At 34.6% G+C, this 26,042-nt stretch overlaps 1 protein-coding gene and 1 long non-coding RNA gene across 2 annotated transcripts; one reads left to right on the forward strand and one right to left on the reverse strand.

The window, feature by feature from the left end:
- Nucleotides 1-1,226: 1,226 nt before the first annotated feature.
- On the reverse strand, nucleotides 1,227-5,546 carry LOC144437845 (uncharacterized). The gene is made up of 3 exons (XR_013481020.1): nucleotides 5,454-5,546; nucleotides 2,958-3,065; nucleotides 1,227-1,602 (listed from the first exon to the last, which is right to left on the reverse strand). It is a non-coding gene; the product is annotated as an uncharacterized LOC144437845 (long non-coding RNA).
- LOC144437841 (ras-related protein Rab-22A-like) lies at nucleotides 5,141-19,221 on the forward strand. The gene is made up of 6 exons (XM_078126870.1): nucleotides 5,141-5,292; nucleotides 6,805-6,884; nucleotides 9,049-9,130; nucleotides 10,087-10,158; nucleotides 10,824-11,040; nucleotides 12,466-19,221. The coding sequence occupies exons 1-6, from the start codon at nucleotides 5,257-5,259 to the stop codon at nucleotides 12,558-12,560; spliced, it is 582 nt and encodes a 193-aa protein (XP_077982996.1). The 5' UTR covers nucleotides 5,141-5,256; the 3' UTR covers nucleotides 12,561-19,221.
- The last annotated feature ends 6,821 nt before the right edge of the window (nucleotides 19,222-26,042 follow it).

The following is a 26,042-nucleotide window of genomic DNA, read 5'->3' on the forward strand; positions in this document are numbered from 1 at the left end:
GCCAGGGCCTGGGACATATAAACAAATATTATGTTTATACAATTTACAAGTACATATGCATGTACATGATTGTACTCTAGACCTGTACGTGAACAAACGTTTAATAACCACCATATCTCTAGGACATACATACATACATACATACATACATACATACATACATACATACATACATACATACATACATACATGCATACGTTACCCCCCCCACACACACACACACACATATATATATATATATATATATATATATATATATATATATATATATATATATATATATATATATATATATATATATATATATATATATGTATATATAATGCACATACGACTGTATAAAACTCATTCAAAGAGATATCAATGTGAAGATGAAGAAAATGTAAGTTTAATTTCTCTTTTCTATACACTAAACTTATTTTACGTCTGTTTTCACATTTCACATTAGATTTTCTCATTATTTTATGACTTGACACCTAAATTCAAAGTTTTCATTTCAATATTGAGCATTGTATGTTCGTTGATCTCTATCCTATATGTTAAAATAGATTTTAAAACTTTAACACATTAATGAGGCATTGCAATCATTGTCAGTAAGGTAGCCTTACCATACTAGGTTGAAAATATCACAAAATTGTCATGTTTATCCCATCAAAACTGGGTTCTAGAGAGTTCTATGTAGATTTCCTGCAAGATGTCCTCCTAGATATCATTCAATAGGATGACTGGGTCCATAGATGATGCAATAATATATATAAACTTTAACAGCCTGCTGTATCAGGTAAAACCCTGTGGTCCACTAGGTATTACATACCTTTTTTTTTTCATTTTGTATGAATTGTCATGTGTATTTTCAGATTACTCATATGAGTAAAACTTTGACCACACTCCTTACATACAAATGGTCTTTCATTTGTGTGGATTCTCATGTGTACTTTCAAAGTACCACTATGAGCAAAACTTTTGTCACACTCCTTGCATACAAATGGTCTTTCTTTTGTATGGATTCTCATGTGTACTTTCAAATTACCACTGTGAGTAAAACTTTTATCACACTCCTTACATACAAATGGTCTTTCATTTGCGTGTATTCTCATGTGCCTATTCAGATTACTCAATTGAATAAAACTTTTACTACACTCCTTACATACAAATAGTCTTTTATTTGTATGGATTCTCATGTGCCTATTCAGATTTCTCATATGAATTAACCTTTTACCACACTCCTTACATACAAATGGGTTTTCATTTGTATGGATTCTCATGTGTACTTTCAAAGCACTACTAAGAGTAAATCTTTTCCCACACTCCTCACATAGAAATGGCCTTTCATTTGTACGTCTTTCATTGTCCTTACTTATAGCAGTATACTCTACACAATGTTTATCAAAGGCTGGCAGAGTCTGTTCATTACTAATATTATCACTATTTTCACATGTAATTGTAGTTTGTGGAGAGTTCTGGTTCTCATTGGTCACTAACACATCACAGTCACTTCTTGTACTATAGTCTATACAATGCTCCTCAGTGTATGTTTCAACGTGACTTCATCCAATGTAACAAGTCCATGTTGACAAAGACAATCTATCACCATGAATTTATCTGTTGGCACAAAAATTAACGATGTTAGTGAACTGATTAATCATAAAATGCAAATCAACATTTTATGAATATTATGAATTGTGAAAAGGCAGTGATCATCTGAAGACTATATGTCACTAACCAATCTCGTCCATAAATGTGATTTATATGAATGCAAAAATGTAACAAACAACCAAGATTAGTAAAGCTCTGAACAGATGTAAACAATATCTAGGCAGACACACACATGGCATTGCTTGGATAGGAGAAACTAAATGTTATTTGTGCTGTGTAAGTCTTACCGAGAGATTGACTAAAGAACACCATAGTGCACTGCATTTTTGCTATCTGCATATAATTGTCGCTAAGGACATAGTTATGGTTGCTGGGAGCCGGTTGTCTTGAACATAGTCTAGAATTCTAAACTGGTACAGTATTATGTTTTAAAAACTTCATTACGGATACCAGTCTAGCTCAGTTCCCAAAGATTGCACAGAGTTTTGTGCTACCTCCTGCAGTGTTCATATAAACATCATGATCATGTCCTGTCATCTCCACGTGATTGTAGTTTAAACAGACTGGGGGAGGGGTCACTCTACAAATAGGTCGAAGAAGTTTGGTGACGACAGCCTGTCCATTTGTGATGGATTACTTGACTTATGCCATTTATTCTTCACTAACCATGGGGGTTTATAACACACTTGACACCTTTCATTGGGAACTGAGCTAGACTGGTATTAGTAATGAAGTTTTTAAAATGTAATACTGTACCAGTTTAGAACTCTAGACTATCTTGAATACTGCAGAACAACTCCTCTAGAAACATCCTCACCACTTCACATAGTAATTTTCGCGATTTAAATTTTTCATAAAAATTCCTTTAAAAACAATGCATGTTTCTGACCCAAAACTCACATCTTTGATGCAATCCATTTTATTTGAAAATGTCTACCTCTACACCCTTATAAATGTCCTCACCAAATATCAAGGCAATTCATCTGGCAAGTTTTGGCATCAAATTGTTTACATGCACACACAATATCTACTCACTCACACACACACACACACACACACACACACACACACACACACACACACACACACACACACACACACACACACACACATACACATGCACTCACACATGCACACACACACACACACACACACACACACACACACACATGCATGCACGCACACACGCATGCACGCACATTTCACCATGCAATACTGAAACAGTTATGTACGGCTAACAAGTACAGTTTCGTTGTCTAATTAAAATACTACTGGCTTACAAATTTCTGCAAATAACAAACTTGTTATCAAGTCAATATTCTACAATGAAATGTGTGGTGTTATGTATTAATACAACATACCTTTATCAGAGAGTGTATTATTCTCAAGTCGGTAAAGTAACACTTGATATGCTTCATTCAACTTCCGTTCATATATGCTGAAGAATACCAACTCTTCATTGTCCATTTCTGAAATCGAAAGAAAATGTAATAGTGACAGATTAGCAAAAAGACAAAAGATTATACATTTTCGCCACTAGGGGCGCTGTCTGAAGAACTACTCGCAAACAATGGAAGTGGGTTATAATTATACTTCCATGATGTCGTATAACAAAAAAAAATTCCTGTCTGTATCTTTATATGGTAACAGAATGGGTTGATGAACAGAGCTCTGTGCTCGTGGGATGAGGTGCTGACGTAGTTACGCTTAAAAAGTTACCACATTAAATTGTAACGGTTCACAGTCACTTGTAAGCTAGTATTCTATTCCAGGATGCGAGTAATATTCTAGTCTAGGATGGTAATATTCTAGTCTAGGATGGTAATATTCTATTCTAGGGTGGTAATATTCTAGTCTAGGATGATCATAATACAAAATAAGTACGTTATTAGGCATATAAGATAATTATCCACAAATAATACCGTTGCCAATGATTGCTCCGGAGAAAGGTGCGGGTTAAACACTAAAACTTAAAAAGTCATCAAAACAGACGAAAAAAACCTCAAAACCGCAGCAAGACGCTACAATTATTACTAGCTCCGGAGTACATATCCATTATGATCATCCTTAAGGCTTAATTAACTAGATCGAATATTACTTAATTTACCATCCTGCCTGGAATAGAATATTAGCTCACAAGTGAACGTGTCGTAGTTTGCTCTTTATCCCAAATTACCGGATGGGTCATGAGTGTTCACTTTCGTCAGTTTTGTCAAATTACCTACCTAGAGTTTATCTTATTGAGAGTCCGATGATCGTCACTGCAGATTGCATTGAGATGTCAGGTTTTATGCAGTCAAGTGTCATCGCACATGATGCACACTTCGGTTCTTGCCTCATATTCAGACCACTGCACGTCTTTTTCAAACTTAACTGACTGAAATTGATATTTTTTAGACTCCACGACAACCTATTGGTAAACATATTTTCACTAACAGTACACATACATAGTACAATATATCCAATCAAATTGATTTGTGTGTCCGCACCCAAAAATCGTATAAAATTACTCTTTTTTTAAAATTGTAAATGTGTATGGTTTGAAATTTTATGCTATTAAAAATGATGGCCTCCTACATGTCCTTATTTTTTTTTTTAAATGTGCTTGCTGTGGGAGGGGGGTGTCATACCCCCCCCCCCCCTCACCATTTTACAATCATAAACTCACTACACTGCTAATGGTGCTACAAACATTATACAAATTGAGGTTGAGTGTTCCATTGAAACACCACATGCACACATACTCACACATATGTATACATATGCATACATACACAATTACTCATTACAATGCGCCTATCCAAAGACGGATTCTTACTGATCATTGCATTGGTAGCCCTGGATCAGTCACATCTCTTTTTGGGTATGTACAATTGTGACCATTTCGCATACAGGAAAACAGAGAGTAATTCTTTTGATTGATAATGATTCATAATTCTCTCTTGATGATGCTTGCCAGTACTATTTATTTATTTATTTATTTATTTATTTATTTATTTATTTATTTATTTATTTATTTATTTATTTATTTATTTATTGTGTACCGGTTTATTTATTTACTATTTTGTTTGTTTGTTTTCATAATCATAACTAACTAAGCCTTAGTGTCCTGTGAGTAAAACCGACACTCCTACAAATTTCCAGAAAGGTAATTTATCAATTAAAGAAAAACGAAGCAATGAACATTTTTTAGACAATTAGACTACCACAGTATATTCTGACTTTTATAAAAACAAAAACAAAAACAAAAACAAAAACAAAATCAAAACAACACAACAACACCATGATCATCCAATGATTGACTCGGAATCTTTTTTGTAAAACTCTGGCAGATTGCCGGTTTGGATGTAATTCAACGAATTAAACAAGTATTTATCATGTATAGTTTGAACGGACTATTGGCACCTTATAGAAAATGAGATAGGTGCTACAACATGTATATTAAAATGCAATCAATGGATTGCATTAATTTGGAACTTTTGAAGTACCATAACCTTTGACCCGGAAGTTACAAGAAGGCTAGTTTAAACATGGCGGCTCGAAAAGAAACGTGAACCCCCGGCTTTGTAATTCTTCCGCCTTTTTACCGAATGTGTAGCGTGAATACCCGATGCTAATGAGGTCTATATTAGAAGGAATCAGTGGAGAGTCATATGAAATATGTCGATGCGTGAGATAAAACTCTGCCTTCTTGGGGTATGTAATAAGTTTTTGATACTCTCTGTTCGTTCCAACACTCGCACTCCGACCTGTCAATGTCATCCACTCGTGCAACGTTACCCATTCACCGGCCGGTCGCCGTTGTCAAGCTGTGCCGGAAATTTTGATATTGTTCTGTAATACGTATCGAAACGTACCTTATTGTGTCATCACCGAGCCATGTTTGTATGGTTTATATATAGCTTGATACGATGTAAATTGTAGAGATACTTCTCGCGTTTCCGTACATATTGAACGCTTTGACTTGAAACAAACGGCGTAGTCTTTGTTGCTACAAACTATACACACCAGAACGTATGTATTAAAACACTTTCATGCGTGCTATTCATGTATATACTCCACTGTCAAGGTCATTCCATGGCGCGGAAGAAAATATATTTACAAAGTTTACTGATCACACAGGAAATGAGAAGAGCTATTTCCAATATAGTCACATGACGGTTATTGAAAAAAAAAATCATATGTAGATGTATTGCCCAAACTAACTAAATTAAATAAATAAGTCATATGGCATTTTATTCACCGGGTAAGCTTGCAGTAATAAACTTATTGTACATATATTGATTGAAGTCCAATATGTAGACACAATACACTGCTCTTACTGTAGTGTTAGTCACACACATTCCTTGACCATGACGTCATCCTAAGTTTGATGAAAGGGAATTTGAATTCACCTTACTCATCCCCATACATTTTGTGAAATGGTTTCTCCAAATAATTAACGAGAATGAAATACACTGTATGGGGGTATTTTACGAGTGTGTTAGTGTACATGTACTTTGATTTCCAACCATGTGACTACATTTCTATGAGATTAGTGGACTCTCTGACTCTTAATGTACTATGCAGTAGAATAATATCTACTCAACAAATCTCTCAGAAAAAATAAGTCTTATCACACAGACAACATGACAGAGATATAAGACTTCACTTGTATAACTTTACTGAATGAATGAACCTCCTGTTTACATTGTGATATGTGATTTTGCTTCGCTGTCTCACTCAAACTCACTAAACAAAATGAAGAATTCACACACACACACACACACACACACACACACATATATATTCAAACTTTGGCAAGAAAGTTAGCCCTTCAGCAAATTTGATGTGCCTCTGGTGCCCAGCAATTTCTTGTGACGCACCAAAATTTGATGTTCTCCAATCCGTTACTATGATATGACTCATACAAAAATCCATTTCTATGTCAAAACTGTTTGTCTTGTATTTGAGGGTTTACTGCATCGGACTGACTAGACAATGAACATATTTGTATTCAAGTGAGGGAGTTAATGTTAGAGAGAGGAATAGGCTTAGACCCTCAAACGTGAAGGTGATTTGTACCACCCACTACAAATGGCAGCTGCCGTTTTACTCTTGCCCCTTCAGTATTCAAGTATGATAGTTTTCAACCATTGAATAGTGACAACAACAAAACAATGAAAGCTGTGTTTTTTTTCTAATAATTTTGTCCTCATTTATTTCCAGGATTCTGGAGTTGGCAAGTCAAGTCTGGTACAGAGATTTGTCTCCGATACATTTAATACACACTCTCAACCAACAATAGGGTAAGGAAAAAATTATTGTCTCTAACGCATTCAGAAATCTAAATAGAGAAATGCTCAAGTAATGCTTTTAATTTATTCTTTATTTCTGTAAAAGCACATATATTTCTTTTTATATTATGTCACATACATGGTATTTATTTTGGATTCTTCATTAAAAAACATCTGTATGTTTACTAAACAATAATGTGAAACAACAATATAGTCCAAGTCTATGTTTGTAGCTCAATAATTTTTATTAAAGCTGAAAAAGTGAAGTGTAGAAGGTTTGTTATTGTGCATACAGAAAGTGATTTTTAAAGTAAACATGAATAATCACTTGTAATCACAAATAAACCCAAATAATCATTATCAATTAGAAAGTTATGCATGATGATGTGGAGATGCAAGTACAAACTGGATATCATCACATCACAATGGCAAATTATTTAGTTTGAAAGATGGTCTTGTTCTATGTTTTCCATCTTGTTTTTTTTTTCTAGTATAAAAAACATAGTAAAAGTTGTTTATCATTAAAATCCAAAGTAAATACCCATATGGCCACTCTTTGAAAAAATTACTTTGAACATAAAGTATACTATATTTAGGTACAAAGATTACTGGGAATATATTTACCAGTTTTCATTTTGTGTTAGTGTGCTGAGGTGAAACTAAAAGTACTTGATTTCTAGTTTTACATTACATGTATTAGGAAAAGAAGGCCTTGTGGCAAATGGTAATGTGATAAATCAGATCAATTTCAAGCTTATACCCCTGTATGTCATACTCTGTAATTCACTTTTGGTTCATAGCAGACCACAACTATACCAGGAAATTACAGTCAACACACCACTGTGTTTGACCAAAGGAAATCCCAATCACATTTATTGCTGTCTTTAGTGCACGTTTATTGATTACTAATTTACTGCTACTGCTATTTCACCCTGCACACAATATGTTTGAATTACTGCCTTCAGGGTCACGGTATAGAACAATTACATCATGGACGAATCGTTACTTTAGCAGTTTTTACCCCACGGCCATACACACACGAAACAGAGCATAATGCTTTAATTCTTTATTTTACCATGTATTTATAGGAGATCATATTATGTCACTAATTTTATTCATGTTGACCATTGTATTTTATCTCAGTTTATATTCTTACCAGTTTTATGTGGTTTTCTTTTAACTTGTCTTTTATCTGCGAAACTGCAACATTTTCCATTGTAAGCGTTTGTGTTTATATGTGGCAATAAAGTTATTATTCTTTTTATCAATGCTATCAACTTAAATTAAAAGTCTAATCAGACGTATTTCTGCCTTTGGTACACTTGTATTGATTACTGCTATCAACTTACATATGATTTTGGTGATAAAATATCACCTTGGTAACTTAAAGTTAAATGTACATAACTTTGAAATCTTGTAAAGAAGCATGTGTAAGTTGTTCGAATAAAATAAGTTTAAACATGTATTTCAATATAAAATAAAGTAACCATTATGGTATAAATTGTACATAACCATAGCGGTACATTTTTCACAAACTGTGTCCTTCTAATCAAAATCAATACAGTTGCTGTAATACAAACTGTAATATGGATCCATGCTATCAAATGTAACACTATAAGGACACCATATATTGAAACCTGTTCCAACTACATAACTGTACATGAAGTGAAGTTAGACTCGTTTCATGTACTCAGCTAAATTTAGACAGGCAAGAGGGGGCAGGAACCTTTGCTACTGATAAACATACACATTTTTTTTTCTCAAGTTTTCTGAATGTCTACACCATTTTGTAGTGTTTGGTACATGTAAGGTCAAAAGTAGAGTAGATATTAAATATGTAAACTGTCATTATAAGTGACATTTTGAACATGTTATGTGAACACTGCAATTGCGATATCAGCTGTTTGGTTGATATTGGCTACCAATACAAACTGATAATGAATATTGGTGTAGTCACAGATCTAGCAATGTAGACATGTTATTGTCAAATGTCAAATTCTAAAACTGAACATTGCGATGTGGAGAGTATTGTAAAAATCTACCTACATATATATTGGTATATTGTTCAGTTCAGGAGTACTGTACTGTAGTTTTCCTGACTATAAATTCAAATGTAAAGATTTTATCAATATGGAGTTTACATGTATGAAGTGATGTCTTTCTCTTTAACTTGCAGGGCATCTTTTATGTCCAAAACACTTGTTGTAGATGACCAATCTTATAAATTTCAAATATGGGACACAGCTGGCCAGGAAAAAGTAAGTGTGATATCTCTGCAACGATTATCATTGACAACTGATTTGAAACATAAAAGACATTATGTTACCATGATTTTTGTGGCATTCCTAACAAATTATTTTATTAAACATGTGGTTTTCATACTCAAAATATTTTGTGTTTATGAATTTGTGATGTAAAAATGGGTGAAACATAACAAACAACAATGTCTGTCATTTAATTATTGATCAACAGTATAATGATATCACAATCAAAGACAGATCAACTATCAGGACGCTGCCTTAGACACAAACTAAAACTATTGTTTTGACATGTTGATATTAAGCTATCAACAGATATTGATGTAATTACACTGAGGAGGGTGGTGTTCCTGTCAGCAAATCTTTCTCAAGTGGCAACATATTCAACCTCATTCAGAGTTAACATTATTTTGATTATAGGGTGATTGTATCATCGTAAGGCCTAATAAAAAATGTTGTTTGGTTCCAGTTACCCGACCCCCACCTAGTTTTTCACACCAACCCTAAACTTTTTTTTACGTATTTGAGAAAAAAATAATGAAATCACGAAAATAGTGAAGTCTCGCAAGAAATAGTGGATGTGGAAACTGACATCAACTTAAAAAGACAATATAAAACTGTTCTTCCAATCTGTAATGGCTGTACATCTGATGAGAAGAAATAAACAACACAGAGACCATATGGAAAACAATGGAAAACATAACTACCTGAACTAGACACTCACATATGAAAAATTTTTTTTTTAAATAAAATAAAAAAGCTACCTACCCCACCTATTCTAAAATTGAATGTAATTGGAACCACAACATTTTTTTTTACACCTACATTTGTAATAAAGGCACACCTACATGTACATGTATCATGCCGTTTGTGTAATCATACACTGTGTCTATCTTAGTTTACCAATAGTATGTTTTCTGCTGTACTAAATATTTCATTCTTTGTTTTTATTGCAGTATAAAGGTTTAGCTCCAATGTATTACAGAGGTGCAGCTGCAGCTGTTATCGTATATGATATCACAAGAGAGGTAAGCTGATATTGATTTGTATACCACATGCAAGCTATGTTGTACGTGTTCAAACAGAAACTATATTGAATTTACCTTGGTACCTTACCTTATATTGAATTTACCTTTACCTTGGTTATTCTATGTCATGACAACCTGTGGTTACATATTGTTTCTGGAGTGTTCAACATAGGAGTCAAAATGTTCCAAATTGCTATTATTTTCCCCGATTTTTCATAAACTATGTTCGGGGAGGGATTATTACATTTTTCCACAATATTTTTCTTCACAGCTAGAAAATACTTGTGACCTAAGATGTTTGTCACTTTTTGTATATTGACATGTAATGACAAGTTCTCCAAAAGTCTCTTGAATTTTCTTGGCTAAAACAAAATAACATATTGTGTAAAAATATATAATCCTACAAACAAATATTTCTCACTTCAACTACAGTAGAGCTACATTTTATTTCATGATTCTCATGTTTTTTCAAAATATTTGTAGGACTTTACGATATTCTAAATAATATGAGTATTTATTGATGGAATATACAAATTATTTACGCTACAAGAATGTTCACATGTAATCCCAGTGAATACATACAACTGAAATGAAATTTAAATTTAAAAAAATTATTTATTTCAGTATGTGTTTTATAGTCTGCATGTTCCCTTTGTCTTTTACAGACTTCTTTCAAGGCTGTAAAAATGTGGGTGAGGGAGCTGGAACAGTTCGGCCCACAAGATGTAGTCCTTGCTATAGCAGGAAATAAGTTTGACTTGGAAGACCAAAGAGAGGTCAGTTGTGATGAAGCACGAAAGTATGCTGACCAGATTGGTGCTACATTTGTTGAAACAAGTGCCAAAACAGCCGCAAATGTTACACAGATATTTACAGCCATCAGTAAGTTCCTTTATTTGTCTTGATTGTAATGCTAGCTGAATGTGATATAATATTTACAATGTATGTATGGTAAAGTATTATTGGAGATTACCAGTTTGGAATTAATGCATGTGCATGTTGTTGATAAATACACTGTGTTGAGACACACCAAATAATCATCATTAATACTGGTATGCAAATGAGTGCACAATCATTCAATGTACATAAAATAATGTATATACCTAGTTGTATTTTTTTCATAAATTAGCTCCTTTGGATAAGCATATAATATTGTTTGTAAAAATAACATAACCCCATGACAAGTAACTGCAGGTGTGACGTGTAAGAGTATTCATGGTACTACATGTACACTTGGGCTTTCAATGTTTTGTGCTGCACTTTCACTCATTATAATCACAGTGAACACTGCAGGCACCCATGCATATATCTCAAGGGTATCACTGGCAGTCACATATCATGGGGTTCTGTCATAATATGTGAATTCATTGATATTTAAGGGAGAAAATGATGGGAGTGAAAACCTGAATGTAAGACTACATATGTATGTCGTAACTAACTGTATCCACTAGCAAATGACACTTCTCATCATAACGTGTAGCATGTCATAGTTTGCCAGAAACTGATTTATCTAGTGCAACTCATGATATTTTACTGCAATATATAGACTATATGTTAAAGGATGTATCAATCGGTGTCGACAAAACGCAGTCTTCAACTGTACATGTACATGTAGGTGACAAATAAATAGTTCATGTATAATGTAGTGTGGTATTACATATCATCATATGTACCAGAGATTACTGAGTACAGTGTACTTTCACCAGTGCGCACGCATCCTAATTATATTTGCATTGCAGTGCAATACCAAAAACATTATTGCATACTTGTATGCAAATGAGATGCAAATGAATGTTGAGTTGATGAACGAGTCGACTGTACATAAATCTTTGTATGATTGCACGGTATGATTTTTATGGAAATTTGATGTTGCGGATAAACATACTTGCATGGAATAATAACAGAATCCTGTGATGTATGAGTGGCAGTGTTGGTACTCAGGGGTATTTGCACTCATGCTTGCAGTGTTTCCTGCTACACTTTCACTTGCTACGCTCGTGAAAGTAAGGCCACAGAGAACACTTGCACTCACGTGTCATGAGGTTCTGTCAGATACTTTCTTAGGCCAATTGTATCAAGAATATTTGTCTATTTTGTTGATACTGATTGCCACATCCTTTTGGTGTTGTCTTTATTGCGGTAAAATACTGGATAGTTTATTTGTTGAGCTCAGAGATCTGTGTCAAATTTTGAATGGCTAAGCTTTTATGATGAGGTGTGTAGAATACATTTGCAGATATTTCATGCATACAACAAGTCATAGGTATACATCTAACTTTTTAATCGTTCTCATTTTCATTCTCACAGCACGAAAACTTCCAGCTGAAATCATAGTACAAAGTTCAGTAGTGAGGCCCACACCACCACCCCCACGTCAAAGCAAGCGGTCCTGTTGTCGATAATAAACTGCATGTACATAGATACTCATGGCATCAACACATCAAAGTAACAACTTTTTTCTTCGGAAGTATTTCAGAGGAATTTCCTACCTTTTGTGTTATTATCTACATTGAATCATTGTGCATGGCCGACATTCCTAACATCTTGACTTTGAACTCCTATGATTTTCCTCCTCACAGTTAGGAATCTTCCAGAAGTCTTGCATCCAGTCAAACCCCCTAGAATTCTCCCAGAACCAAACGATCCACCAAAGCGCTCTTGCTGTCGGCACTAAGGCATGTATGAAGTAATTAACTTGTACTAGGGCAGCTGTCATTCATAGATCCAACTAATGTAGGGGTCTATCATTGAATGCATGTCTGAGTGCTGGCTGGACATTACCTAAAAAGTACCATCATGCCCTCATCTTAAAACAGACATTTGTGTATGTTGTTAATGAGGTGAACATGATGTTTTCTTGAAATGTCTTTGTAGAGTAGGTGCCTTATGTTGTAATTTTTGTAGGAAAATACTCACGTTATTTAATACATGAAGCAAAGATTAATGATCATGTTTTTGTTACAAAAGTTGTACTTATAATTCAAAACCACCATAAATCATACCTTTCCCAGCTTTACTTTGAGCCTCACATTAATCTTTTAAAAAAGCAACTTCTGCAAAACTGTAGCTGTCTATACAAATGTATATTGGTACATATGTAGCTAGAACCAATTCATTCTGTATGCATGATTCCATTAAACCTTGCTATATGTTGTTGTTTTGGTCTTGCACTTTTGAAATTCCATAGCATGGTTTGATTTTTACATACTGGTATAGTGAGGATTCCAAAACTGTTGTACGATTAAAATGTTGGATTGTCTGTGTGGGTTTAATTTTTGCGATGATGCAGTGCAGGGGCTCTTTCGGAAATACGGTTCTAGTAAAAATATGTTTTCATTTGATATTCCTATATATCCGTGTCATTTAAAATCATCCAAATTATAATAGAAATAGACCTGATTACCCACCCGTCAAATGTAAACTGCTTCATGCCATTCAATCAAATCTGGTCTCTGAACGCCTTGAGGGTACATGTAATACAGTACCGATCTGATCTACAATTTTCTCTCAGATAGAAACCTTTAATCATGTACATGCAACCTAGATGATTAGATAATAATGGAGAATATATCATTTATGGTTCAAAGAATCAATAGGACAGTACAATATAGTTACTTTGGAACGGTAAATTGGAAATTAATGGGACATTCTGATCCATCTACATGTACTACGGTCTGTGATCATGCAATGATTTAATTATTCATAATATGTAATTAACTCATTCTGTGATCAAAGTCTGTAGTAGAAGGATTTAAATGTTGCATTCAATTTACCGTTCAAAAGTAACTATACTGTCCTGTTAGAGAATAAGTATTTCAAAATTTAAAAAATGTGATATTTACTGATAAATAATTTAGTTTTATATATTGTAATTACATACATGTAGAATTCATCTTCAGATTCACCTTGCAAACAACATGATCGAATATTTACACACACAAAAATTCAAAAGCAAGACTTTCAAATCAAGAAGACATATTTTGGTTGAAAAGGTGACAAAATTAGATTTTGAATCCATTATGTAAATAATAGTGTATTTGTTTCCCCAGGCTTAAAATTATGAAACCCCTCTCTATTTGCTGTTGCATCAAAGGTGTCAAAAATGTTATCGGATGAAATGTAAAAATACTAACAGGTGGTAACTTACCATTCAAAAATCTTTTACAAAGTTGAATACCATAATCTAGATACTAGGGTTAATTAAGCAAGCAATAATTATAGAGTTGTGAAGACCTTTGGGCTTTGAAATGGTTAATTTTGCACTTGAACTGAAATCTTGGATGCTTCACAATGTCGAACCATTCAGTCTAGTTTGTAATTGTAGGACCTTCTATAAACTAGGTTGGTTTGTATTTTGAGTAATGCTTCAAGTTTGTGGTTACGTTTCTAGTCTCATAACATAGTAAGAATATGGAGCATTTGTTCTGTGACATGCATGGTAGTTTTGCAAAGCAGAAAAAGTCTTTCACCATTTCTTAGCTTAACCTAGACTGTGCCTCGGGATCGGTTTTCCTGAAAATCAGCGTTACTCAAAATTGTCCAAACTTTGCAATATGAAAGCTTGCTGGTCCTTTTGAAATAAGGCAAGAAATGTTTGGGTTCACCATCTTGTTTTCAAGAGAATCGACAATCATTCATTTTTTTCAAAGATGTAAGACAGTACCCAGTGGCTATTTTGAATTCTAAAATATCTTAATTTGATATCATTTTGACCTTATTTCAAAAATTTGTATGGTGACCCCAGATTTCTTTTCTTGATTTTAACTGAGAATGGGTTGATGTTTTTTGACTATAGTAACCACAAAAGTTACGATTTTCATTTCTATGGCACATACTACATTTACTAAGAGATGAATCTGGTGCTTATCAATATTGAGCAATATTGGAATATGAAAGTTGGGTCTATGAAATCTTCTTATGAGTAAAACTTATTTTCAAATAAAAAAAGCAGAATTCACTTATTTCATTGATTTCTTTAAACTGGAATTTTAACTTGCATGATTACTTTTTCATGTAGACTATGCAGGCAGGGGTATAAATCAAGGCTAAAACCTTTAGCATGTGACCAATTTATATCAAAATCACTTGAACAAAATGGTTATTTTTCTATAATTATTGGCTCATCTAAATGTAATCTAGATTCAAATCATATGAATAAATCTTATAAATGGATATTTGTCAAAATTTTGGTGTAGAAAGTGATCATGATGATGGATATTTTTATAGAAATTGAGCTGCTTATGTACATGAACACATATCTGATATAATCATGATTTAAAGGGATATAGAAAGAATCAATCACAGCTTGTCACTACACAGTGTGTAATTATACATATGCTTGTTGACCTCAAACTATGGATAGATTCAATCTCAGGAATATTGAAAATTACTATATTCTTGTATAAGCTGTTTTATCTATGATCATTATTGTGGTAGGGTCGGTACACATTGGCCTGGATAGTGTGGTTATTAGTGCATTCGTCTAGTAATTGGGAGGTCTTTGGTTCCCGAACTCAAGCCCAGCCCAGTCCAGCCATCCATCTAGTAATCAGGAGGTCTTCAGTTCCTACCCGAGGCCAGCCCAACTCGTCTAACTTTTCTCCTTCTCAACCATAGTGTCTTATTCATTACTATTTATAAGATGTATTTTTGTTCCCCAATTCAGAACCCAAGCATAACCTAAACAAAAAGGAACAAGTTTGTTAATTATCTAGAAGCAGGCAATGTTTGTCTTGAAGATATATCTGCATACTACTGTAGTTTATAGAGGTATCAAGTGCTTGTGCACTGAAATGTTCTGGTATGTGCAACCTTTTGAAATTAGTACTTACCCAGTGAAAATTATGACCACATAACAGGAGATTTAAGGAGAAATAAGATACATAATCCATGGCGACTTAGTTATACAAGTAGTAATCTTCTTTCCAAAGCTCCAGGCCACTTGATAATGTTGAAATTTAGTTCATAAATTAATGCCAGTATACTTCTGTTTTATATTTCCTCCATAAATGGTCATTGGGTCATTATTCTCTTCGGTTTCTTAATTTATACAACTTTAAAAGCATAAAGAGAACTTGGTATAGTGTTGGTAGCCAAGGTGTAATCTATTCATTATCGGATTTGATAACATCATTGGCTGTACGATATACATCATGTCGTTCTACCCCAACTAGACCTCTCTTTCATGTTTGTACTACTTCATACATCTGTGTCACAAAGATGAAAAGACGTGGGCCCCACTTTAACTTTGTGATTAGAAGTTCAAACAGCAGACAGTATGTACATGTAGCTGATACATCATATATACACAGTAGTTTGTGCGTCTGGTGATAAACGCAACTGTTATTCTGATAGTAATGCTTATCAATTATTTGTACTTGTTGATAGAATACCAGACTGTAACCAGAAACTTGTAGTCAGTAACAATAATCCTGACGTGGTCACTGTCTTTTACATGTACTCAACCTGAAGAGGGTTTTCATGTAATGTGAAGGTGGGTGGTCAGGGGAATTAACATGAATCTGCCTTGACATGGTCATGGTCATATTGACATCTCTTAACTCGTAACTATATTTGATTGGCTGCAACCAGAACTGGTTGCAATGTGCTTGAAATTGCCCCATCAGTACAGACATGAAGTGTTACCTTACAGCCTGGCATGACATGCTATATCTCACTGACTTATAACATCAGAGGATTATATTTTAAGACATTTCATGATGCTACAAGAATAATTATAGAAAATTTACATGTAATGGTTAGGAAAGTAACAAAAACAGCCAATCAGATCATTCTATGTGTATTGAAATGATATAACAGGTGATAATAGGTCTCACTATTGGGTGGAATATTTATTTGGCTTGACAATGTTTCAAATTCACTTGGAAAGTACTATTATAATTCAATAAATACAGAATATATAGGACCAATTAATTGACCTTTTGTTGCATTTTTTGTTGAAAATTGTGAATTAATTTAATAGACATATAGGATACTTTGCATTAATTCTACATTAATTCTCCATAATAGGATATTAATTTTCATTATTTGTGAAAATAGTGCATTTTGTTGTCATATTTAGACCGATTTTCAAGTGTTGAATGATTTGTTTATCACTCTTTATTTAATGTTACAGAGGGAAAGAAAACTAATCTGTTCAGAATGAAATGTAAATTTTCTTTGAAATTAAGTCATATCTTTAGTTTTGAAATGTTATTAGGTTGTAGATATGATTTGTTTCATTTGTGAGGAGGTAATGGCAACCTAATTATATGTATGTTTCTCGTCTAGTAATAGATGGCATTACTTTGTAATTTAAGATATAAAAGGTTGGTCAGGTCATGAGAAACATAAAAATGAAAGGGCTGCCCTAAATGACATATCAATGTTCTCCCAAGCATCTCCTGCTTGACTGTACATGTAGCCAAATTTGCATAATATATGTAAATTTATGTATATTTCATCCAATTCATTGCCCATAATGATCTGCTCTAAATAAATACAAAAGCAGCTTGAGTCTTTGACCAGTTTCGAACCTAAGTGCTTAACTTTTTCGAGAAATTCATAATGATTGAACTTAAAAAATGTTCCAGAAAGACCCAGTAACATAAGGCATTCTTCTTAATCTCAGCTTACTTTTTTGATGCACATTCTTAAGCATAATAGCTTGGAACCCATTCCCAGTCTAAGGTATATCAGATCTCTATATAATATACTTATGCTTATTACATTTGAAGTATGTCAAAAATCAGGTGAAATTTTGTCCTTGGGAGAATCTTGATATTCATGTATGCACACTAGCTTTTATCTTCTTCGATATGATAGAGTACATGTGTGATCTTGTCTGACAGTTCGCTATATAGTCAGGAATTTGTATAACCAGTGTTGGACCTCTTACAAAAAGAAGTGGCAGTTTTTTTTTTTAAATACATAGAGATTTCACTTAGATCTCTGTGTCTTGCATAACAAGAATACCATTAACATTAAACATGTAATTTGAAAGACCGAATGTATTGTGAATATATGTATTTGGCATTGTGCACTTAGTGTATTTAGCTGAAATATTGTTTGTGCCAAAATAAATCACCATGAGAATAGAATCACTGGTATAGCCTGAGTAACCACAACTTATAAAGATGGATTTATCTGCTTATTTGGAAATCTAAATTATTTGGGTATAAGTCAAAATGCTTTACAGCCAAGTAAAGTGTGAATTGTCTATCTCCTGAAGTTGTTGAGTGCTAAAATAAATATGTTCACAGTACTAGAAATGCATTTTTGTCGAAATTGGGTTTTGAGACTAAACAAGATAATTTGCAACAATGTATGACTTGTATTTAATTAATAAGTTTATCATCTACCCAGTACTGTAAAGTTTACCAGCTTTTCAAATAATTTTGACACTGGCGATTGTTAACTTTCAACAACATTATGTATTTAATCCATACACACAACGCAATATGGTACATCATGTTATTTCATGTTAACGTTTTCAAATTCTTGGTTGCATAGAGGTATATCTCCTACAATATATGTATTTGAGGAATTTTATTTTGTAATTACTTGAGTTATTTTATTTTCAACTGTTCCGTAAACAGGGTGAGTACAGTGTGTTATGTGATGGAGTTTTAAGTGTAACTTTATGAACTTCTAAACTGATTTATCATTTTTTTTTTTTTGCGATTAGTTGTTTAGACAGCTGAAAATTAGATTAAAATTTTGAGATTGAAAATTTGTTGTTTTTACTTCGTTTTGAACATCCTTTACATTTACCTTTTAGAAAGCCAGGCTTTTCTAATATCTTTTTTATTTTGATGATATATATCAATCTTATGTTGATTTGATTATCTTTACTTGTTTCTTTGAAATAAGATTCTAGTGTCATCTCTTCTAATAGTTTCAATATCTCAAGAAGTGATCATGGTAGTTCTTTGGCTAAAGTATGATAGTTGATACTGAAATTCATCCCTTAAATAAACAATTTACCTGAATCTCAGTCTGCTGTCCTCAGTTGCCATATTAAACCTCACTTCAGTGCACACCTTTTTCCAGATAACACACATACACACACATGTATATATATATATATTATACAGTGTATATATATATACATACACACACATATAGCTATGTATATGTATATATATATGTACACACACATACTAGTATATCTATGTATATGCATATAAATGTACACACACATATAGCTATGTATATGATTGTATATATATATGACATTCAGGATATATGTTATACTTAGATTATGACATTTGTTTTTAATATAGGATTGATTTGTGTCCCCTAAAAAAGCATGGATTTAAGCATGGAAATATATGTTATACTTCCATGAGTTAAGTAATTAGTGAAAATAACATAACATTAACGTTTGTGAATGTTATTCCAAAATTTAGGCTGCAGCCAAAGTGTTAGTGTTACCTCAGACCACTACGTTAGTGGTCTGAGGTGTTACTGAGAGACCTTACCATTATAGATTATGTGTCTCTAAAAAAGCAGGTATCTAGGTAATCAGTGCTAAAAATATGTTTGTCAATTTTGGAGCGAGCTGCTTTGAAAGTTTTACCCTAAGAAAATTTTACCATTTATATTGTGTGCAGTATTCCCAAATCTTGGAATTAGTCTATACAATCGAATTGACAATTTCTAAATCTTCAGTATTTATGTTGTAACATAGAAGAGATGGCACAAGAAATAGCAAGCTCCTACGCATCGCATCAATACGCATACTTATCGCTGTCATCAGTTGTAGCCATAATTAAATTGGCTTCTGATAGCAGTGGTACTTGAAATATTCAACCGGAAGCGGAAGTGGTAGTCTGAAAGGTCCAGTCATTGGTCAGTTGATGTAACCACTGACTACCCATCGATGGTGGGCTACTAAGCGGAAACAAGGACTGGAACTTTCAGGTTATGGACGCGGATGAAGGGAGAGTTTCTGGTAGGAGCTTGCATAGAAGAGATGACACTAGGAATAAATCAACAGGTGTAAATTTTCTTTCTATAAGTATATTATTCTTCTGGAGTGCAATGTCTTATTTTTACACTTATACTTTGAACTTACCAACAGTGTTGTCATCAATATCGTAACTAGCTAATAAATGGAATGAATCAAGTAGTTTATAGAGTAACATAGATGGTAGTTAACATACTCAGTGTTGGTCAAATCGTATATTCACGTGAAACAGGTTTTCTACACCAACCAAATTGTTTTGTGATTCTCAAAGTCTTCAGTTCTTATTAAGGTGATGATTCATGTAGTGTCTTTGGGGTTTGAAGTCATTACTTCAAATAATTATCAAAAATTCAGGGTAATAATTGAGGTCATCAGAAACAATAAAGATATATTATTACACCCAGCAAAACTGTTTTAATCTCAATATTTTCGTCGGAGATTATTTATAATAAGCAATATCTAAAAAGTTTCAAGCGGCACATGCTTGGTCATGAAACTAGCATTTGAAATAATCTATTTTTACAATGTTAAGTTATGCACTATGCAAATCAAAAGAGGTTAGACGAAGAATATAACAATGCAAGTTGACGTTTCGGATGGAATCAGTGAACGGAGATCTTGATCTGAGCTCATATTGCTACGAGGGGGCGTAAAAATAACAGTGGGTGGGTGAGAATCTTTGCAGAAACAACCAACTTCAGTGTAACGGTGATTAAAATATTCCTTTGTCTTGTAGGGCAAAGTCATAATGCATGATTAACGAGACAACGGGGGTAATCGGCGTGAGTCCCATCATCGTAAACCACAGCCTCTTTTACGGCACCGTCCAGAGGTGCAGTGTCGCGGTAGAAATAACGTCTGGTTTGCGAGAATGCATGAGTCCTCGAAGTTTTATAATGACTACGTCACCCACGAAAATTACTTCCGACTTTTTAACCCAGGCCTGTACTTAAGGAAATTGTCTAAACAAGAATATTATGGTTGTTACTTTTTGCCGTGTTAATCCAATCATGGAAGTATAATACTTCCATGATCTAATAGTAATCAACAAATTAACATAACCCTGTCTGAAAACAATGAGTGTATAAGTTGGTATTCACCTCATCAGAAGAAGAGTATAGTGGTCCGAGTATTCACTCAACATATGAGTGAACTATTAACGTTACCTTCGTGATATCAGTCACAGCGTGACGTAAATCTGACATAGTGTATAAATCAAATTTCGTCGATGATTGAACCCAAGAAACAGACGTAAACACCACAGGCTTGTCCTTTGGTTGCAGATCATTTAGTACTGTCTCCATTTTGCGTTCTACATTGTACAGGTTAGCAAAACATTTCGATGTTTCGAAGTGTTGCACTAGCAACTGTTTCTATTATTTGAGAGGAGCACTGCTTAGCTATTCATTTATTGAAGGATATCGATACACCGCCAATCGTGCGTGGTATATATACGTGGTGTGTATATATATATATGTGTGTGTGTGTGTGTGTGTGTGTGTGTGTACGACTTCTCTCTTCGTCATGCTTGTCGCATCGAGCAATAGCAGAGCGCCCTCATGGTTGTGAACATCGCTTGCCGTTGAACATGCGGTTGGTCAAGTGCATGAAGTGCGTAACTATGTTTGTGACGTCACAATAATTCGGTCGTTCTTGAACTGGAAAATTAGCGAACACGCGTTCGTAGAACATGTCACCGTAAAATTATGCGAATCCTCTGCCAGTAACCACCACCTTCCAGGATCAAATTATGACACTTGATTTCTTTCTGGTCTGACGTGTATACGATAATGGTGGATGTGGAGAACGACCTATCGCCATTTGCTACAAGTACAGCAAAGTCAGTCAATGTTAACAATAAGAAGGAACATATGCATCTTCGAGATTTAGAAAGGTTTGTGAAAATTAATTGTTCGATAAAAATACAACAACAATTAATACGCAGAAATTGTTTATGGTTCGTTCACACTCCCCTCCCCCCCCCCCCCCAAGTCACTGTGTCATGATCGTTGTACTCATTTTGGATTTTTAAAAAGGAGGGCTAAATATTTTCTCTATAGATGTCCAAAACAGGTAAACAAACAGGAGAAAGCAAGCGATATTTTCAGTACGCCACTGGCGGGTAATCAGAAAGACGAAAGATTGCACAGTTTGGTCACTAGGAGCGCTGTTCAGAGAAAGTTTTGAAGTAGACCTTGTGAGCTCGAGTTTCCCCATAGTTGAGTACTAGTACTTTAGCCCCCTTTGCAAAAAAAAACACACACACACAAAATACACATCATTTCGCAGTGTTTCAAGACAAAAGTTGGTTGTATTCTCGACCAGTAAATGATACTTCGTTTCAGATGATGTAATTTTGGGAGCTTACGTCACAGTTGCTCAGTTAGCCATATTTTTGGACTACCTACCTACTTAATTTACTTACATAGTCATGTTCTCTCTAGATCGTTAGCAAGTGCTTACAATGTTCAGAAGCATATATACAGGCAAGAAGAGAGAGATATAATGCGACAACTGGAAAGACTTCAGCGTGATAAAGAGAAGCGACACTCGCAATATCTCCTTGACGTACCTGGTGATAGCGCACTACCTCATATAGATCAACAGAAACAGGTATTGACCGATAATGAATTAACTATCACATTGTACAAACTATAGTTGGTCATCTCTAATATTCAAATTATTTTTTTCTGAATAACACGTACCCGTTGGGTACAACTGATATAATGATGTCCGTACTTACTCTGTGTCTCATGGTAGCACACCATTGAAAAGATTGTCGGTAAAAAAAAAGTAAGCAATTTTGACTACATGTCGTAATACCTTCAATTCATAATTACATGTAATTGTGTTTTAATAGTCTTGGTTACATAGAAAGACAGAAGAAGGAAATTCTGTACTAAGAAAGTGTGTGATTACATGTGACTTTACAACTTTTACCTTTTATCAGACCAACCAAATGATTCCATTACGCTATTAAATGTATTTTACAGATTCGAGGCCATGGCGGTCGCAGTCCTAATCTAAGCCCAAGGCCAAGGTAATAAAGTTTATTTGGAATTTCAAATTTCTTTAATTCATAACATTGAATTTCTGAATGTAAAACGCATGTTGGTCGCTAACTTGCAATTGGTTTGATGCTATTTGTGTGTATTTGTACCTGCAGTGCCCACCGTTCTCAACTACGTATCCCTCGTGATAGCCATCACCAGCCATCCCATGATGAGCATCATCACCACCATCACCACTACCACCATCATCATCATCAGGATGACCAACATCACACTCATCTCGCCCACAAAGCCCATTCCAAACACTCCTATGACTACAACAAACGCTCTCACCATCGCATGCCGTCTGTTCACGATAGGGCAAATCACCATAGTGATCAAGCGAATGATCGCACAGATGGGCGGGGAAGAGTGGCTCCTGATCGCCATGGTCACCAAAGATCAAGACATGACGTTAGCCATGGAAAGGAGGGACATCGCCCTTCGTTGGCTTGGCAACCAGATGAGAAGTCAACAAAATCTTTACTACCTCGTCCGCCATCTTCCAAGAAAGCTGAAAAACCTTCAGCTCCAAGTAGTCCAAGGCATGCTATACGATCTGGCAAAGAGAAAACGCCCTCTAAACATAAAGAAAGTAAAGGGGAGAAGGGGGATGAACATGACGGGGTACGAGAAGATAAGGCGCCGGCCAAGAAAGAAGATGGCGGATCTCAGAGTCCAAAAAACGGAACACGTTTACTTGTTCGTAGAGACAAAATTGACAGAGGCAGTCATCACATGATAAAATCGCCTACCGATCAACAGAGATCAACTCTGCGGCATTCAACTATTTCTAAGAAATCAGGTTCGTATATTGTCATCTCGCCCTGAAAAGTCGTTCACAGAAAAATTGAAGAACCAGTTGTTACACTCAAGCTAGTTCTTAATATTACGAGACCTTCGCTTGTGATTACTCAACACAACCTTTATCGAAATAAACCAGTCTTAGAGGATGTTATTTTACCATGTAATATTACCTACTTCAAGTGTGATTACGGAGAGAAGTATTAGACAAGACTATGGCCTTTTTGTATTTACAGAAGAAGATCGAAGAAGGCTGAAAAATTACCGTTGTCATCTGGGCGTCACCTTTTGATTGACATCCCATAACGCGTGATGTTTCATCATTACTGACACAAAAGCCAGTTTTCAACTTCAGTCAAATGCACACATTGTCCAATGATGATGTAAACTGACGTCATATTTTTCAGGTCTAGTTTTAATGTAGCTTCAGCATAAGACTATAAAGCATGCTTCATTTACAAGATAATCATATTTCAATTAACCCTTTGGCCCAAGACAACAGAAACGTACTGAAGCCTGGAAGTTTATTTACTGTAACAGAGAAAAAGATTGCTGCACACCTTGGACAGTATATGTTGTTTACATTTACGATTACGAGAAAGTAAACCACTGAAATTGGACAGTTAATTTACCAAATCATATACAATTCGCTCTTATTATACGGTATATTGCATGACTGTCTTGTATAAAACAAAACAAATTGAGTTCAAAATGCACAAAATGGGTCCAATCTGAACTATTTTTACTTATTCTTATTTTCCTGATTTGTGTTTCTACTAGGCGAGATGCCCAACACGCCGGAATCGCAAACACGATCACGTGAAGATGACAAGAGCAAAAGTTTTCACATTATGAGTAAAAAGGGACACCATCCAAACGGAGACAAAGCTAAGTATAAAAGCAGTCCACTAGTACATGACGTTATGCTAGGCAGTGAACTCCATCACCGCCATCCTCATCATCTTGAGAACGACACGAGTCACCATGACAAGCTTCACGAACACAAGAAAGTTGCAGGAAGCAGTACTCTGTTCAAAACAACTGTTAAGAAAGCAATGGGATACGATGAAAGTTCAACTTCACTCCATCGTCATCACCATCATCATCCTCATCATCATCATAAACAAACAGGTAAAACGCACCTCGACATGTTCGTGATTTTCAGACATGTTCCAGAAGTTCTTCGCTATAACTGTACGCACATCTATGCTCCTCAGGACTTGTAATGAATCAATGTTTACGAAGTTCCAATACAAGTACGCAATCATATGACACAACTATGGAGGTTGATGGTATTTGTTTTGTTCCCTAATTATCATCATCTGATCTATTTGGTGTTGTTTTTATTTTCTTGCACTTTTTTTTTTTATAATTTGCTGATAAAATTGCAACATTTCAAAAACCTTGGATGGCAATTACTTTTTGTAGTATTTTCACAGATAACCACAGCTTGATTAAAATGGTCACATTTGCAAAGAAAATAAAAAACCAAAATAGATCAGATGTTATTCTATATACAAGAGGTTGATTCTTATGTGCTGATCATGAGTTTTGTAGTTTACCAACGACAACTCTATCTTCAGCTGTTATAAATTACAAGATTTTTTTCTATCAAATGATGAGAATCTGGATCATTCAATATTGCGTGTACTATTAAGTAGCTATTGAAGGAGGCGTGCTATGTTCCATTCAACTATTGATAGATTTGTACTCGTAAAAGTAGCCGTAACACATCATCATCTTGAACAGTAGCTGGAAAACAGGAAAGTCCATATTTTCAATTGACAATGTGTGTTCAATGACGATTTAATATGGTAATTTTTTTCTGTTCTGTAGAATCGCCAGGAATTGACGCATTTAAAGCCATCAATCCATCATTCTATAAGTATTTAGCTGAAAAACACCACATCAGTCTCAATCCTGAATTACTCTCACAGCTCCACCATGTCTTAAAGTCAAGCCCCGATGTCCTCCACGGCAGTCACCCAGAAAGAATTCTACCACAAATCTTCGGTCCTTTGTGTAGCACAAGCACAGCGATGCGTAAAAAGATCCTTGCG

Source organism: Glandiceps talaboti, chromosome 7 (genome assembly GCF_964340395.1).
Source record: "Glandiceps talaboti chromosome 7, keGlaTala1.1, whole genome shotgun sequence".
Classification (NCBI taxonomy): domain Eukaryota; kingdom Metazoa; phylum Hemichordata; class Enteropneusta; family Spengelidae; genus Glandiceps; species Glandiceps talaboti.

Coding starts and splice junctions, on each gene's coding strand:
- LOC144437841 (XM_078126870.1), top strand. CDS start 5,257: ATGTCGATGCGTGAGATAAAACTCTGCCTTCTTGGG. Junction 6,885..9,048: donor CACTCTCAACCAACAATAGG/GTAAGGAAAAAA, acceptor TTTAACTTGCAG/GGCATCTTTTATGTCCAAAA. Junction 10,159..10,823: donor TATATGATATCACAAGAGAG/GTAAGCTGATAT, acceptor TGTCTTTTACAG/ACTTCTTTCAAGGCTGTAAA.